General features: G+C 47.8%; 1 protein-coding gene across 1 annotated transcript; it reads left to right on the forward strand.

Annotated features, from left to right (window-relative positions):
• The first annotated feature begins 54 nt into the window (after positions 1-54).
• Positions 55-17,382, forward strand: LOC139556028 (papilin-like). The gene is made up of 13 exons (XM_071369503.1): positions 55-207; positions 299-360; positions 4,503-4,612; positions 4,762-4,822; positions 4,948-5,050; positions 5,166-5,296; positions 5,520-5,828; positions 12,750-12,926; positions 13,123-13,273; positions 13,433-13,504; positions 15,716-15,863; positions 16,517-16,595; positions 16,947-17,382. Exons 2-13 carry the CDS (start codon positions 304-306, stop codon positions 17,238-17,240), a joined length of 1,692 nt encoding a protein of 563 aa, XP_071225604.1. The 5' UTR covers positions 55-207; positions 299-303; the 3' UTR covers positions 17,241-17,382.
• Positions 17,383-17,801: the final 419 nt, after the last annotated feature.

Below are 17,801 nucleotides of genomic sequence, written 5' to 3' on the forward strand. Positions count from 1 at the left end.
GGAACAAAGTGAATTGAATTTAAAAGGTGTTAATTTCATGCAAGGAGTTAATTGTAACCGGACACCTGTACTAACAGCTCTGAGAGCTGGGAAGTTAAGAGGGCTGATAACTGAGTGTCAGTGGCGTTCCTGTTTCCTGGGCGAGTGCACATCCTTCTGGGACACTGAGCAAGAGGAGTGGATTTGAACTACAGAGATCTTGAAAAGGTACGATTGAATGATGATCATATATTCTATTGTATTTTGGACATTTTTGCAAACGTTTAGGCACCTTTGTATTTTATCCTATCTCTGCTAGTAAACATGAACATCCTACTGGTCCTGGTCGTCCTGCAGTTACTGGCTGTACCATCATTCTCTGTGAGTGATACTTATTTGATTTGATGTATTGCTTGGGTTAAAAAACCATACAGGTGAATAATGATGAGTGAGAAAGTTACAGACTCACCAATACCATATCCCCCCACCTCAGAAATACTAACATCCCCTGTTATTGTATTTTATTTGTGTTATTTTTTACTACCCTGTTGCCCATAGCACAGGGTAATACTGAACGCATTATTAAGAAACGCTATCTTACCTCTGAAGTTGCTACAGATTTTATTGAGTGTCCGAAACAATACTCCATCACCTATTCTGCCTTCCTCTTGTGATGATTTAGTTGATCGTTTTTATTGCAATTTAAGGGCAACTGTTGATGCCATAGCTCCAGTGAAGTTGAAAAGGGCCACAGCCAAACGAAGAGGCCCTTGGATGAGTGAGGAAACAAATCAATTAAAGAGAAATTGCAGAAAGGCAGAGCGGAAATGGAGAAAGTAAAAGTTACAGGTCTATTATGATATTCGGAGAGAACAACTTGGCATATATAACAAGGCAATTAGAAATGCCGGAAGGGCTCATTTTCCAACTTGAGCACTAATAATCTGAATAATTTGAGTGCTCTTCTCGACCATTGATGGCCTGATAAATCCTACCCCCCCGCAAACCTATGTGAACTTTCCTCCACATCTAAATGTGATGAGTTTGCGGCATATTTCAGAGATAAGATAACCAACATTAGACTGGGTATCAGTCAAGACCTGATGAGAAGTTTGGTGATATGTCCCCTAACCTAGCACGCAAAAGCACTATGGATTGATTTCCCCTGGTTGACACAGACATGCTCAGGAAAGTGATATCACAACTTAAGTCTTCTACCTGCCTTCTCGATCCTATCCCCACCACCTTCTTCAAAACAGTTTTTAATTGCATATCTGAAGAAATGCAAGCTATTGTTAATCTCTCCCTGTTTACAGGCATTTTCCCCACTGCACTAAAAACTGCTATGGTGAAACCTCTTCTGAAGAAAGTCATCTAGATTCTTCAGCTCTTAGCAAATTTCAGCCGATCTCCAACCTTCCATTCTTAAGCAAAATTCTGGAGAAATTTGTGTTCAAAGAGCTAAATAATTTTGTAAGTGCCAACCGTATTTAGAATAAAATCCAATCTGGTTTCCGTGCCCACCACAGCATAGAAACAGCCTTATTTACAGTGATACATGATCTTAGAGTCAACACAGATGCCAAACAGCGCTCTGTCCTTGTACTCTTAGTTTTATGTGCTGCATTCAACACTGTTGACCATAATGTCCTTCTGGATGGACTGGAGAGGTGGGTTGGTCTCTCCGGTCCAGTTCTAAATTGGTTTAGGACCTATTTAACCGGTCAAGAGTTTTATTTTTGTCAAATATTGGACCCGATACTGTTCAGTTTATATGTGTTACCCCTTGGCAGCGTTATCAGAAAGCACAGCATTGATTTTCCCTGCTAAGCAGATAATACACAACTTTACATTTCTGTGTCACCAGAGGATTTTAGCTCCATGGATAAATTATTAGACTGTATTAGTGATTTAAATACTTGGATGGCTTACAACTTCCTCCAGCTAAATCAAGACAGATGTAATTATTGTTGGAGCCAAAGCAGAGAGAAAGAATCTAGCCACAAATGTTCATTTACGGACAATATAAGGTAAAAAAACGTAGGTGTTATTTTAGAATCTGAACTCCATTTCAAATCACACATTAGGAAATGTGACCAAGATAGTTTTTTACCACCTGAGGAACATTGCCAAGGTGCGGCCATTTCTCTCTCAGGCTGATACAGAGAGACTCATCCATGCTTTTATTACAAGCAGGTTTGACTACTGTAATGCTCTCCTGTCTGGTCAACCCAAGAGAGCCATTGATCAACTGCAAAACATACAGAATGCTGCAGCATGGGTAGTGACCGAGACCAGACTGAGCACACACTACACTGGTTTTAAGGTCTCTGCACTGGCTGCCTGTGAGTTTTTTAGAATTCATTTTAAGATGATTCTATTGGTTTTTAAATCAATCCAGGATTGTGCACCCCAATATATGCAGACATGAATTTAAGTTATGTACCCAGTAGGTCCCTCAGGTCCTCTGGCATTTTTAACTATCCCAAAGCCTCAGACCAAGAGGCATGGAGAGGCAGCCTTTAGTTATTATGCCCCCAGCCTCTGGAATAGCCTGCCAGAGAACCTGAGGGGGACCAAGAGGCATGGAGAGGCAGCCTTTAGTTATTATGCCCCCAGCCTCTGGAATAGCTTGCCAGAGAACCTGAGGGGGGCTGAAACTGTGAACATATTAAAAAATAGATATTAAAACAAATTTTTTGATTTGCTTTTCCTCAGGGTTCTTTTTAGTTCAGTTTGTCAGTCTTTTGTTTTTTATCTTATGTTTTTTGTGTAGTAAATTATTTCAGCGTTATTTTCATAGTTTTTTGTTGTTGTTTTTTTTCTTTCCTGTAAAGCACATTGCGTTGATGTTTAAATAAAGCTTGACTTCAGTTGATTTGATGGTGAGCGGTTAGCATGTCTTGAGGGTATGATATTTGTGCTTCTGTAACTTTCTCACTCATCATTATTCTCGATTCGTTTAAGGCCAATATGTAATCACGGTAGCATCCACAATAATGTAGAAGTGTTTAGAAACATATTCTGTTTACAATAAAAGTGACTCCAAAATGACACAATACATTATCTACCATTCCTTTCTATTGAGCACAAAATAATCCGAAACACAACCAAAACAAACAGCAAATGCATCCAACAAGTTTGTAGAATCACAAGCTTGATGTAATCATTGCGTGCTAGGAATATGGGACTAAACACTTAGCATTTTACTATACTGAACAAAAATATAAATGCAAAATATAATGTGTTGGTTTCATGTGCTGAAATAAAAGATCCCAGAAATGTTGTGCACAAATTAGTTTACATCCCTGTTAGTGAGCATTTCTCCTTTGCCAAGATAATCCATCTACCTGATAGGTGGGGCATATCAAGAAGCTGATTAAACAGCATGATCATTACACAGGTGCACCTTGTGCTGGGGACAATAAAAGGCCACTATAAAATGTGCAGTTTTGTCACACAACACAATACCACATACGTCTCAGGTTTTCAGGGATCGTGCAATTAGCATGCTGACTGCAAGAATGTCCAACCTCCAACGACGTTTTAGAGAATTTGGCAGTACGTCCAACTGGCCTCACAACCGCAAACCACGTGTAACCATGCCAGCCCAGGACCTCCACATCCATCTTTTTCACTTAAGGGATCATCTGAGAACAGCCACCTGGACAGCTGATGAAACTGAGGAGTATTTCTGTCTGTAATAAAGCCCTTTTGTGGGGAAAAACTCTGATTGGCTGGTCCAGGACAACCCATGACTGTGCCCCTGCACAGTCATGTGAAATCCATAGATTAGGGCATAATGAATTTATTTCAATTGACTGATTTCCTTATATGAACTGTAAATCAGTAAAATCGTTGAAATTATTGCATGTTGGTTTATATCTTTGTTCAGTATACTTAAATACACATATAAGTGAATTTGTCCCAATACTTTTGGTCCCCTAAAATGGGGGGACTGTGTACAAAAAGTTCTGTAATTTAAAACAGTTCACCCGATATGGATGAAAATACCCTCAAATTAAAGCTGACAGTCTGCACTTTAACCTCATGATCATTGTAACATTTAAAATCCAAAGTGCTGGAGTACAGAGCCAAAACAACAATACATGTGTCGCTTTCCCAATACTGTTGGAGCTCACTATTTATCAATGTTATACAAAGCAGATTTTCAGTGAGGTCCTCAATGGAAGACAAACAAAACAAAAACAAACCGGAAATGCATATGATGATCTAAAACTACTACGTAATACCCCAACATGTATATAAAACAGCAATAATACAACACAACTCATGTCATTACACATTAAAGGCACACATAGTCATATCTTGTTTACAAAAACAGCTGGAATGTGGGGATTTTATATCGTTACCATACTGGTGTGTAAAAGGTTTGTGTAATGATATGTAATTCTTTGTGGTGATAGGATGTTTTCCACTTGCTATTCTGGTGTATACATAACGAGTACTGTGTTTACTGTCGGGTTATGGTGTTTGGTGTGCTCACTGCTGTTGTGTTCCAGCTAACGGCGCCCAGCAATGACTACTGGGGGGAATACGGAACCTATGGGCCATGCAGCCGCCCCTGTGGCACTGGAGTAGCCATGAGGACCAGGCAATGTATCACTGCAAGGTAAAAGAAAAGTGAATGTGAGAGAGTTGAGAGAGTGTGTGTGAGAGAGAGAGAAAAGAGAAAGACAGAAAGAATGAGAGAGAAAGAGAGAGTTGAGAGTGTGTGTATGAGGATTGTATGTCTTTCTGACTCTCCTCTTTGATTTGCAGGACAGACGGAGGAAACAACTGCGTGGGATCTTCAAAATCTTACCGCACCTGTAATATGCAGGTACACACACACACACACACACGCACACGCACGCGCACACACACGCACACGCACACAACCCCCCCCCCCCCCACCCTCCATGAAAACACCAACAGACTGGGATTGTCTGTATTTGCTCCATGCAGGCATGTCCAGTGGGTTCCAGGGATATCCGTGAGGAGCAGTGTGCCCAGTTCAATAGGATGGACTTCCAGAGCAAACGCTATGCCTGGCTGCCTTACCATGGAGGTGCAACGGGAATTACATGCAAATTATAAAGTGTCATATTTCACTGTGGATTATTACCCATATCCTCATTATACATACATGAAGAATGACTAATGTTTGCTGTTTACCTGTGAAGCGTCTAACCCATGTGAGCTGAACTGCGTCCCCCGTGGAGAGAACTTCTTCTACAGACACAGGCCTGCCGTGGTGGACGGGACACCCTGCTATGTGGGCCGCAGTGACATCTGTATCGCAGGCATCTGCATGGTATTAGTACTTACCTTATATCGTTCTTTTCATTCGACATTTAATAGTTCAACATGCCATGCACGCACGTGCGTGCACACACACACACAGACGCACACACAGACAAACACTCACACTCACAGACATACATACGCACACACACACACACTCACAGACACACATACGCATGCACGCACACATACACACACACTCATATTGTCTTAATCTGTTATCTGATACCTAGGCGGTGATCAACGGAGAGATCCTCGGCATGGACCGTGACGTGGTGCCGGCCCCTCCCGCTCCCGCCGCCAACTTGCGCCACCGCGAGTCCCTCACGTATGCCTACACATACAGCGCCTGGTCCGAGTGCTCAGCCCCCTGCAACGGAGGCACACAGCACCGCAGTGTACAGTGCATGGTCCAGGACTCGACGGCGCCCCATGTGGTGGACGACTCTTACTGCGTCTCCCAGGGACTACCCAGGCCGGCCAGCCAGCAGGCCTGCAACCAGCAGCAGTGTGCCGAGTACAGTGTGTCCAGCTACAGTGTGGTGAGTACTGGGTACTGGGTAGCTACAGTGTGGTGGGTACTGGGTACTGGGTAGCTACAGTGTGGTGGGTACTGGGTACTGGGTACTGGGTAGCTACAGTGTGGTGAGTACTGAGTAGCTACAGTGTGGTGAGTACTGGGTACTGGGTAGCTACAGTGTGGTGGGTACTGGGTACTGGGTAGCTACAGTGTGGTGGGTACTGGGTACTGGGTAGCTACAGTGTGGTGGGTACTGGGTACTGGGTACTGGGTAGCTACAGTGTGGTGGGTACTGGGTAGCTACAGTGTGGTGGGTACTGGGTACTGGGTACTGGGTAGCTACAGTGTGGTGGGTACTGGGTAGCTACAGTGTGGTGGGGACTGGGTACCGGTACTGGGTAGCTACAGTGTGGGGGTACTGGGTACTGGGTACTGGGTAGCTACAGTGTGGTGGGTACTGGGTAGCTACAGTGTGGTGGGTACCGGGTACTGGGTAGCTACAGTGTGGTGGGTACTGGGTAGCTACAGTGTGGTGGGTACTGGGTAGCTACAGTGTGGTGGGGACTGGGTACCGGTACTGGGTAGCTACAGTGTGGTGAGTACTGGGTACTGGGTAGCTACAGTGTGGTGGGTACTGGGTAGCTACAGTGTGGTGGGGACTGGGTACCGGTACTGGGTAGCTACAGTGTGGGGGTACTGGGTACTGGGTACTGGGTAGCTACAGTGTGGTGGGTACTGGGTAGCTACAGTGTGGTGGGTACCGGGTACCGGTACTGGGTAGCTACAGTGTGGTGGGTACTGGGTACTGGGTAGCTACAGTGTGGTGGGTACTGGGTACTGGGTAGCTACAGTGTGGTGGGGACTGGGTACCGGTACTGGGTAGCTACAGTGTGGTGGGTACTGGGTACTGGGTAGCTACAGTGTGGTGGGTACCAGGTACTGGGTAGCTACAGTGTGGTGGGTACTGGGTACTGGGTAGCTACAGTGTGGTGGGGACTGGGTACCGGTACTGGGTAGCTACAGTGTGGTGGGTACTGGGTACTGGGTACTGGGTACTGGGTACTGGGTACTGGGTAGCTACAGTGTGGTGGGTACTGGGTACTGGGTACTGGGTAGCTACAGTGTGGTGGGTACTGGGTACTGAGTAGCTACAGTGTGGTGGGTACTGGGTACTGGGTACTGGGTAGCTACAGTGTGGTGGGTACTGGGTAGCTACAGTGTGGTGGGTACTGGGTAGCCACAGTGTGGTGGGTACTGGGTACTGGGTACTGGGTAGCTACAGTGTGGTGTACTGGGTACTGGGTACTGGGTAGCTACAGTGTGGTGGGTACTGGGTAGCCACAGTGTGGTGGGGACTGGGTACTGGGTACTGGGTAGCTACAGTGTGGTGGGTACTGGGTACTGGGTAGCTACAGTGTGGTGGGTACTGGGTAGCTACAGTGTGGTGGGGACTGGGTACCGGTACTGGGTAGCTACAGTGTGGGGGTACTGGGTACTGGGTACTGGGTAGCTACAGTGTGGTGGGTACTGGGTAGCTACAGTGTGGTGGGTACCGGGTACTGGGTAGCTACAGTGTGGTGGGTACTGGGTAGCTACAGTGTGGTGGGTACTGGGTAGCTACAGTGTGGTGGGGACTGGGTACCGGTACTGGGTAGCTACAGTGTGGTGAGTACTGGGTACTGGGTAGCTACAGTGTGGTGGGTACTGGGTAGCTACAGTGTGGTGGGGACTGGGTACCGGTACTGGGTAGCTACAGTGTGGGGGTACTGGGTACTGGGTACTGGGTAGCTACAGTGTGGTGGGTACTGGGTAGCTACAGTGTGGTGGGTACCGGGTACCGGTACTGGGTAGCTACAGTGTGGTGGGTACTGGGTACTGGGTAGCTACAGTGTGGTGGGTACTGGGTACTGGGTAGCTACAGTGTGGTGGGGACTGGGTACCGGTACTGGGTAGCTACAGTGTGGTGGGTACTGGGTACTGGGTAGCTACAGTGTGGTGGGTACCAGGTACTGGGTAGCTACAGTGTGGTGGGTACTGGGTACTGGGTAGCTACAGTGTGGTGGGGACTGGGTACCGGTACTGGGTAGCTACAGTGTGGTGGGTACTGGGTACTGGGTACTGGGTAGCTAAAGTGTGGTGGGTACCAGGTACTGGGTAGCTACAGTGTGGTGGGTACTGGGTACTGGGTAGCTACAGTGTGGTGGGGACTGGGTACAGGTACTGGGTAGCTACAGTGTGGTGGGTACTGGGTACTGGGTAGCTACAGTGTGGTGGGTACCAGGTACTGGGTAGCTACAGTGTGGTGGGTACTGGGTACTGGGTAGCTACAGTGTGGTGGGTACTGGGTAGCTACAGTGTGGTAGGGACTGGGTACCGGTACTGGGTAGCTACAGTGTGGGGGTACTGGGTACTGGGTACTGGGTAGCTACAGTGTGGTGGGTACTGGGTAGCTACAGTGTGGTGGGTACCGGGTACTGGGTACTGGGTAGCTACAGTGTGGTGAGTACTGGGTACTGGGTACTGGGTAGCTACAGTGTGGTGGGTACTGGGTAGCTACAGTGTGGTGGGGACTGGGTACCGGTACTGGGTAGCTACAGTGTGGTGGGTACTGGGTACTGGGTAGCTACAGTGTGGTGAGTACTGGGTACCGGTACTGGATGGCTACAGTGTGAGGGGTACTGGGTACTGGGTACTGGGTAGCTACAGTGTGGTGGGTACTGTGTACCGGGAACTGGGTAGCTACAGTGTGGTGGGTACTGGGTACCGGGTAGCTACAGTGTGGTGGGTACTGGGTACCGGGTACTGGGTAGCTACAGTGTGGTGGGTACTGGGTAGCTACAGTGTGGTGGGTACTGGGTACCGGGTACTGGGTAGCTACAGTGTGGTGGGTACTGGGTACTGGCTAGCTACAGTGTGGTGGGTACCGGGTACTGGGTAGCTACAGTGTGGGGGGTACTGGGTACTGGGTAGCTACAGTGTGGGGGGTACTGGGTACTGGGTAGCTACAGTGTGGTGGGTACTGGGAACCGGGAACTGGGTAGCTACAGTGTGGTGGGTACTGGGTAGCTACAGTGTGGTGGGAACTGGGTAGCTACAGTGTGGTGGGGACTGGGTACTGGGTAGCTACTGTGTGGTGGGTACTGCTAGCTACAGTATGGTGGGTACCGGGTACTGGGTAGCTACAGTGTGGTGGGTACTGGATACTGGGTAGCCACAGTGTGGTGGGTACTGGGTACTGGGTAGCTACAGTATGGTGGGTACTGGATACTGGGTAGCTACTGTGTGGTGGGTACTGGATACTGGGTAGCTACAGTGTGGTGGGTACCGGGTACTGGGTAGCTACAGTGTGGTGAGTACTGGGTACTGGGTAGCTACAGTGTGGTGGGTACTAGGTACTGGGTAGCTACAGTGTGGTGGGTACTGGATACTGGGTAGCTACAGTGTGGTGGGTACTGGGTACTGGGTAGCTACAGTGTGGTGGGTACTAGGTACTGGGTAGCTACAGTGTGGTGGGGACTGGATACTGGGGACTGGGTAGCTACAGTGTGGTGGGTACTGGATACTGGGTAGCTACAGTGTGGTGGGGACTGGGTAGCTACAGTGTGGTGGGTACTGGATACTGGGTAGCTACAGTGTGGTGGGTACTGGGTACTGGGTAGCTACAGTGTGGTGGGTACTAGGTACTGGCTAGCTACAGTGTGGTGGGTACTGCTAGCTACAGTGTGGTGGGTACTGGGTACTGGGTAGCTACAGTGTGGTGGGTACCGGGTACTGGATAGCTACAGTGTGGTGGGTACTGGGTACTGGGTAGCTACAGTGTGGTGGGTACTGGGTACTGGGTAGCTACAGTGTGGTGGGTACTGGGTACTGGGTAGCTACAGTATGGTGGGTACTGGATACTGGGTAGCTACAGTGTGGTGGGTACTGGGTACTGGGTAGCTACAGTGTGGTGGGTACTGGGTACTGGGTAGCTACAGTATGGTGGGTACTGGATACTGGGTAGCTACTGTGTGGTGGGTACTGGGTACTGGGTAGCTACTGTGTGGTGGGTACTGCTAGCTACAGTGTGGTGGGTATTGGGTAGCTACAGTGTGGTGGGTACTGGGTAGCTACAGTGTGGTGGGTACTGGGTACTGGGTAGCTACAGTGTGGTGGGTACCGGGTACTGGGTACTGGGTAGCTACAGTGTGGTGGGTACTGGGTAGCTACAGTGTGGTGGGTACTGGGTAGCTACAGTGTGGTGGGTACTGGGTAACTACAGTGTGGTGGGTACCAGGTACTGGGTAGCTACAGTGTGGTGAGTACTGGGTACTGGGTAGCTACAGTGTGGTGGGTACCAGGTACTGGGTAGCTACAGTGTGGTGGGTACTGGGTAGCTACAGTGTGGTGGGTACTGGGTACTGGGTAGCTACAGTGTGGTGGGTACTGGGTAGCTACAGTGTGGTGGGTACTGGGTACTGGGTAGCTACAGTGTGGTGGGTACTGGGTAGCTACAGTGTGGTGGGGACTGGGTAGCTACAGTGTGGTGGGGACTGGGTAGCTACAGTGTGGTGGGTACTGGGTACTGGGTAGCTACAGTGTGGTGGGTACTGGGTAGCTACAGTGTGGTGGGGACTGGGTAGCTACAGTGTGGTGGGTACTGGATACTGGGTAGCTACAGTGTGGTGGGGACTGGGTAGCTACAGTGTGGTGGGTACTGGGTACTGGGTAGCTACAGTGTGGTGGGGACTGGGTAGCTACAGTGTGGTGGGGACTGGGTAGCTACAGTGTGGTGGGGACTGGGTAGCTACAGTGTGGTGGGGACTGGGTAGCTACAGTGTGGTGGGTACCAGGTACTGGGTAGCTACAATGTGGTGGGGACTGGGTAGCTACAGTGTGGTGGGTACTGTGTACTGAGTACTGGGTAGCTACAGTGTGGTGGGTACTGGGTACTGGGTAGTTACGGTGTGATGGGTATCGGGTACTGAGTAGCTACAGTGTGGTGGGTACTGGGTACTGAGTAGCTACAGTGTGGTGAGTACTGGGTACTGGGTAGCTACAGTATGGTGAGTACTGGGTACTGGGTAGCTATAGTGTGGTGAGTACTGGGTACTGGGTAGCTACAGTATGGTGAGTACTGGGTACTGGGTAGCTACAGTGTGGTGAGTACTGGGTACTGAGTAGCTACAGTGTGGTGAGTACTGGGTACTGGGTAGCTACAGTGTGGTGAGTACTGGGTACTGGGTAGCTACAGTGTGGTGAGTACTGGGTACTGAGTAGCTACAGTGTGGTGGGTACCGTGTACTGGGTAGCTACAGTGTGGTGAGTACTGAGTAGCTACAGTGTGGTGAGTACTGGGTACTGGGTAGCTACAGTGTGGTGAGTACTGGGTACTGGGTAGCTACAGTGTGGTGAGTACTGGGTACTGGGTAGCTACAGTGTGGTGAGTACTGGGTACTGGGTAGCTACAGTGTGGTGGGTACTGGGTACTGGGTAGCTACAGTGTGGTGGGGACTGGGTAGCTACAGTGTGGTGGGTACTGTGTACTGAGTACTGGGTAGCTACAGTGTGGTGGGTACTGGGTACTGGGTAGTTACGGTGTGATGGGTATCGGGTACTGAGTAGCTACAGTGTGGTGGGTACTGGGTACTGAGTAGCTACAGTGTGGTGAGTACTGGGTACTGGGTAGCTACAGTATGGTGAGTACTGGGTACTGGGTAGCTATAGTGTGGTGAGTACTGGGTACTGGGTAGCTACAGTATGGTGAGTACTGGGTACTGGGTAGCTACAGTGTGGTGAGTACTGGGTACTGAGTAGCTACAGTGTGGTGAGTACTGGGTACTGGGTAGCTACAGTGTGGTGAGTACTGGGTACTGGGTAGCTACAGTGTGGTGAGTACTGGGTACTGAGTAGCTACAGTGTGGTGGGTACCGTGTACTGGGTAGCTACAGTGTGGTGAGTACTGAGTAGCTACAGTGTGGTGAGTACTGGGTACTGGGTAGCTACAGTGTGGTGAGTACTGGGTACTGGGTAGCTACAGTGTGGTGAGTACTGGGTACTGGGTAGCTACAGTGTGGTGAGTACTGGGTACTGGGTAGCTACAGTGTGGTGGGTACTGGGTACTGGGTAGCTACAGTGTGGTGGGTACTGGGTACTGGGTAGCTACAGTGTGGTGGGGACTGGGTAGCTACAGTGTGGTGGGGACTGGGTAGCTACAGTGTACTGTGTACTGAGTACTGGGTAGCTACAGTGTGATGGGTATCGGGTACTGAGTAGCTACAGTGTGGTGGGTACTGGGTACTGAGTAGCTACAGTGTGGTGAGTACTGGGTACTGGGTAGCTACAGTGTGGTGAGTACTGGGTACTGGGTAGCTACAGTGTGGTGAGTACTGGGTACTGGGTAGCTACAGTGTGGTGAGTACTGGGTACTGGGTAGCTACAGTGTGGTGAGTACTGGGTACTGAGTAGCTACAGTGTGGTGGGTACCGGGTACTGGGTACTGGGTAGCTACAGTGTGGTAAGTACTGATTAGCTACAGTGTGGTGAGTACTGGGTACTGGGTAGCTACAGTGTGGTGAGTACTGGGTACTGGGTAGCTACAGTGTGGTGAGTACTGGGTACTGGGTAGCTACAGTGTAGTGAGTACTGGGTACTGGGTAGCTACAGTGTGGGGAGTACTGGGTACTGGGTACTGGGTAGCTACAGTGTGGTGAGTACTGGGTACTGGGTACCGGGTACCAGTATGGCCAGTATAGAGTCAACATTAACAGTATGAAGACAGAGGGTAGATTAGGAGAGTGTTTCCCAAATCTGTCGGTACACAAAATCATATTCAATATACTGTACCTCTCTAGCAAGGTGTAAACTACTGTACTATCCAACTACAGTGTCGCCACAGAATGATTTTCAGATTGCAGATTTTGTTTTGCCGCTAAATTCCCTAATTGATATGTCCAATGTCCAGTGCTCAGTGAGCTGTGGTGATGGCCAGCAGACCAGGGAGGTGTTCTGTGTGGGGGCGGGAGGAGAGCGCCTTGGGGAGCAGGCCTGCAGTGGTCTGGCACGCCCACCCACAGTCCAGGCCTGCCGCAAACTAGCCTGCCATACCCACATCAGCTGGCACGTCAATGACTTCGGACTGGTGAGAGAGAACTTTTTTTTATTGGGAGAGAAACAACGAGAGAGAGAGTGAGAGATACTTTTGACAGACTACAGTACACTCTTATGTATCCTCTCATCTTTCCTTACTTTTGTGTCACTCTCTCCCTCTCTATCCTTCTATCCTGCTCTTTCTCACTGTCCTCTACCTCTTTCTCTCTCTCTCCTTGTCCCTATAGTGCTCTAAGAAGTGTGGTGGAGGGGTGCGTGAGAGAAGGGTGGTGTGTATGGACATAGAACAGAACCCACATGGGGAGGAAAGATGTTCCCCCCACCCCAGACCCCCCACTGTGGAGCACTGTAACACCCAGGCCTGCCATGAAGCCCAGAGTTAGTCCAATCCCTGTGTGTGTGTGTGTGTGTGTGTGTGTGTGTGTGTGTGTGTGTGTGTGTGTGTGTGTGTGTGTGTGTGTGTGTGTGTGTGTGTGTGTGTGTGTGTGTGTGTGTGTGTGTGTGTGTTTCTGTTCATCCTCATCTCTCTCTGTATAGGTGTACCAAGTGTCCATGACCCAAGAGAACATGATAGAACTCTGAGAGGATTTGTGCCTTCTGACCCTTCAGGTATGTGTGTGTGTGTGAAATTATAATCATCCATGTGCGTAGACTGTCTTGGGATAATTAAAGTAGAGACAGAAATAGCCTACCGTTTATTTATCACTCATTTCTCACTCCAACAAATCAGAGTTGACTATGAGACTATCTATCCTCAGGTTAAAACACACTTCTCTGAAGACTTGTTCTCCCTGCAAGCCTCAATGCTCCAATCAGTTCTGTTTTTCAAATCCGTTTTGGTCTACAGACTGTCCAATCAGCAAGTTACAATTGACCAAATGGGATTTGTGCATGTTCAGACAGCAGTCATTTGCTGACATAGCTATGCTAGTTGTCATAGTAACGACGGGTGTGTGCACAGTGGTGTAAGTTGATTGGTGGTGGTCAGTGGAGGCTGCTGAGGGGAGGGTCAGCTCATAATAAGGTCTGAAATGGCACAAATGGAATGGCATCAAACACCTGGAAAACCACAGGTTTTATGTATTTGATACCATTCCACCTATTCCACTCCAGCCATTAACACGAGCCCGTCCTCCCACATTAAGGTGACACCAACCTCCTGTGGTGGTGGTAGTGGTGCTAAAACACACTTCTCTTATGGTACATACTGTATGTCCCAGTCCTCCCTGTCTAGACCAAAGGTATCCAACTCTGACCCTACGAGGTCCAGATCCTGCTGGGTTTCTCTTCTACCTGATAACTAATTGTACCCACCTGGTGTCCCAGGTCTGAATCAGTCCAGGAACTAGCTTTGAGGTCCAGAGTTGAATTTGAGTGGTCTAGGGAGTGTTGTAATCCATCATAAAATCGTAGCTAGATATATACAACACAGGTTCCACTTGCCAAACTGGTAGGCCTATATCTAAAAATATACTGTTTAGCTAAACATACCTACCACTAGTAAATATACTGTCTAGCTAAACATACCTACCACTAGTAAATATACTGTCTAGCTAAACATACCTACCACTACTAAATATATTGTCTAGCTAAACATACCTACCACTACTAAATATACTGTCTAGCTAAACATACCTACCACTACTAAATATACTGTCTAGCTAAACATACCTACCACTACTAAATATACTGTCTAGCTAAACATACCTACCACTACTAAATACACTGTCTAGCTAAACATACCTACCACTACTAAATATACTGTCTAGCTAAACATACCTACCACTACTAAATACACTGTCTAGCTAAACATACCTACCACTACTAAATATACTGTCTAGCTAAACATACCTACCACTACTAAATATACTGTCTAGCTAAACATACCTACCACTACTAAATATACTGTCTAGCTAAACATACCTACCACTACTAAATACACTGTCTAGCTAAACATACCTACCACTACTAAATATATTGTCTAGCTAAACATACCTACCACTACTAAATATACTGTCTAGCTAAACATACCTACCACTACTAAATATACTGTCTAGCTAAACATACCTACCACTACTAAATATATTGTCTAGCTAAACATACCTACCACTACTAAATATACTGTCTAGCTAAACATACCTACCACTACTAAACATACCTACCACTACTAAACATACCTACCACTACTAAACATACCTACCACTACTAAATATACTGTCTAGCTAAACATACCTACCACTACTAAACATACCTACCACTACTAAACATACCTACCACTACTAAACATACCTACCACTAGTAAATATACCATAGCAAAAAATAAACACACCCAGTACTACATATTCTTACATGCTCATTTTCATCCGGGTGGGTGTTACTTTTTGTATATGTACTTTAAGTATAATATAGAGTTCAGTTGGGCCTTCGCGCCTCACCATACAAAGGAAAGGAGTGGTGATCAACAACAATGACAAAAATCACGAGAAGGGCTTACCAAGGAAAACTTCCAAAAGGGCTAATTTGAGGTGAAAAGGAGTTGTTGCACTCCACAAAGAAAAGGCAGAGATTTATTTATTTTTGCTCGCTTTAATCCATTGTACAGGATGCGAACAGACGACTGACGTTTCAACGTCAAGCTAACGTCTTCCTCAGAGTGATTTAAAAAAATAAATCTCTGCCTTTCTTTGTGGAGTGCTCCAACTCCCTTTATCTTGAATGAGTACTTTTGGAAGTTTGTCTTGGTAAGCTACTCTCATTAAGGATAGGCTATTTGTATACATTATGTAAACATGTGACCTTATGTGTGTTTGCTCTCTTTAGCCACTAACACAGTGTACGACCCTTACTCCACCACCGTGGTTGGTCCCCACTGTGCCCAGTCATACTATGGCTGCTGCCCGGATGGCCACACATCCGCTGGTGGGCATAGAGGAGAGGGCTGTCCCACAGATGACTGTGAACGCACCCGGTAAGACCTTGGGTCTGTTCAGTACGGCGCAACGTTACAGAACATTACATAATGTTCAGATAGAGATAGCGTTGTGTTGAACACACATGGCACAAAGAGTTTGATTGTGACAAAAATGTATGTTACTTGCAGTCCAACTAGTGACTTTCAACTTGATGGCCTATATTAGGGCTGCCCAACCCTCTTCCTGGAGATCTACCGTCCTGTTGGTTTTCAGTCCAACCCTCTTCCTGGAGATCTACCGTCCTGTTGGTTTTCAGTCCAACCCTCTTCCTGGAGATCTACTGTCCTGTTGGTTTTCAGTCCAACCCTCTTCCTGGAGATCTACTGTCCTGTTGGTTTTCAGTCCAACCCTAATTTAACAAACCTGATTCTACTAATTAGCTGCTCAACAAGACCTTAACTAGCTGAATCAGATACGCTAAATTAGGGTTGGACCGAAAACCTACAGGACAGTAGATCTCCAGGAAGAGGGTTGGGCTGAAAACCAACAGGACGGTAGATCTCCAGGATGAGGGTTGGGCAGCCCTGGCCTGTATGGATGCCGTCTGTGTCCGTGTTTCTGTCTCACCTGTCTTTGTGTGTGCCTGTCCATACCAGCTACCTGTTGGTTTCTTTTCTATATCTTACCTGTGTGTGTGTCTGGTTGTCAGGTACGGCTGCTGTCTGGATGGGGTGACTCCTGCTCAGGGTCATGGAAGGGCAGGATGTGCTGATTACCACCCACCTGCGGTAAGAGCTGCTACCACCCATTATACCAGAGTGGCGCAGCGGTCTAAGGCACTGTATCTCAGTGCTAGAGGCATCACTACAGACACCCTGGTTTGAATCCAGGCTGTATCACAACCGGCCGTGATTGGGAGTCCCATAGGACGGCGCACAATGGGCCCAGTGTCGTCATGGGTTTGGCCGGTGTAGGCCGTTATTGTAAATAAGAATTTGTTCTTAAACTGACTTGCCTAGTTAAATAAAGGTTAAATATATATATATGTCTTACTATACCACCTGTTTGTCTGTCTTTCTGTTTGTATGTATGTCTCTCTGTGTGTGCGTGTGTCTGACTTTCTCTCTCTCTCTCTGCAGGACCACTCCGCCCCAACTTATGCTCAGTCCGGCCATATGTGCTCCCTGTCACGTGACGATGGACCCTGTGCCAACTGGACATCCCGCTTCTACTACAACTCAGCCACTGGCAGCTGCACCCAGTTCTGGTATGGCGGTTGCCATGGCAACGCCAACAACTTTGTGTCCAGGGACGTTTGCCAGAGGGAGTGTGGCGGCGCCGTCGTGACACCACGACAGGCATCCCCACCCGCACGGTCTGGCATGAGAGTAAGGGTGGGCGCGAGGGCGAGGGCATACCGCGCCCGGTCTTAAGAGACACAGGATGAATGTGATGAATGTGTTTCAGTCATACACACACCGTACAGAGGAAAGGAAAGCCGTGAAGCAATTCCATAAATGACCATTTCTCTGTGCTTGCTGTCATTGTTGATATCAATAAACTGAACTGAACAAATCTGTTGAATCATGTTATCCTTCTTCTTGTGTCATAATATATTTGTATTTACTTTTTACACTTGAAGAGTGGCCCCAGTTTATCACTGGCATTATAAATATCACGTAGTAAATTGAGACTTTTATTTTGAATAGGTGCTTTTACTTTGAAATAGACATTTTCTCCACTTTTTAGTGATGTCCATTCGGAGTCATTTCGGTGAGCCAGCCAACTTGGCTCCTTTCACGTAAAAGAGCTGGTCTATTTGGCTCCCAAACGGCTCTTCGTTCAAAATCGACCTAGAGCCATGACAACATAGCAAACCTCCAATGTAAAGCAAAAGGTTGTCAGATCGTGGAATGTGCGTTCAAATACATTTGTACCCGAGCAAATTATTATAGCTTTTTTTTTACTCTCTGAAGAAATCTGCGTGGACCAGA

This window comes from Salvelinus alpinus, chromosome 27, assembly GCF_045679555.1.
Source record: "Salvelinus alpinus chromosome 27, SLU_Salpinus.1, whole genome shotgun sequence".
NCBI classification, from domain to species: Eukaryota; Metazoa; Chordata; class Actinopteri; order Salmoniformes; family Salmonidae; genus Salvelinus; species Salvelinus alpinus.

Excerpts from the sequence above, each read along its gene's own strand:
- LOC139556028 (XM_071369503.1), top strand. The coding sequence starts at position 304 with ATGAACATCCTACTGGTCCTGGTCGTCCTGCAGTTACTGGCTGTACCA. Across the intron at positions 4,823-4,947 it reads ACCGCACCTGTAATATGCAG|GCATGTCCAGTGGGTTCCAG; the intron begins GTACACACACAC and ends TGCTCCATGCAG. Across the intron at positions 5,297-5,519 it reads GTATCGCAGGCATCTGCATG|GCGGTGATCAACGGAGAGAT; the intron begins GTATTAGTACTT and ends TCTGATACCTAG.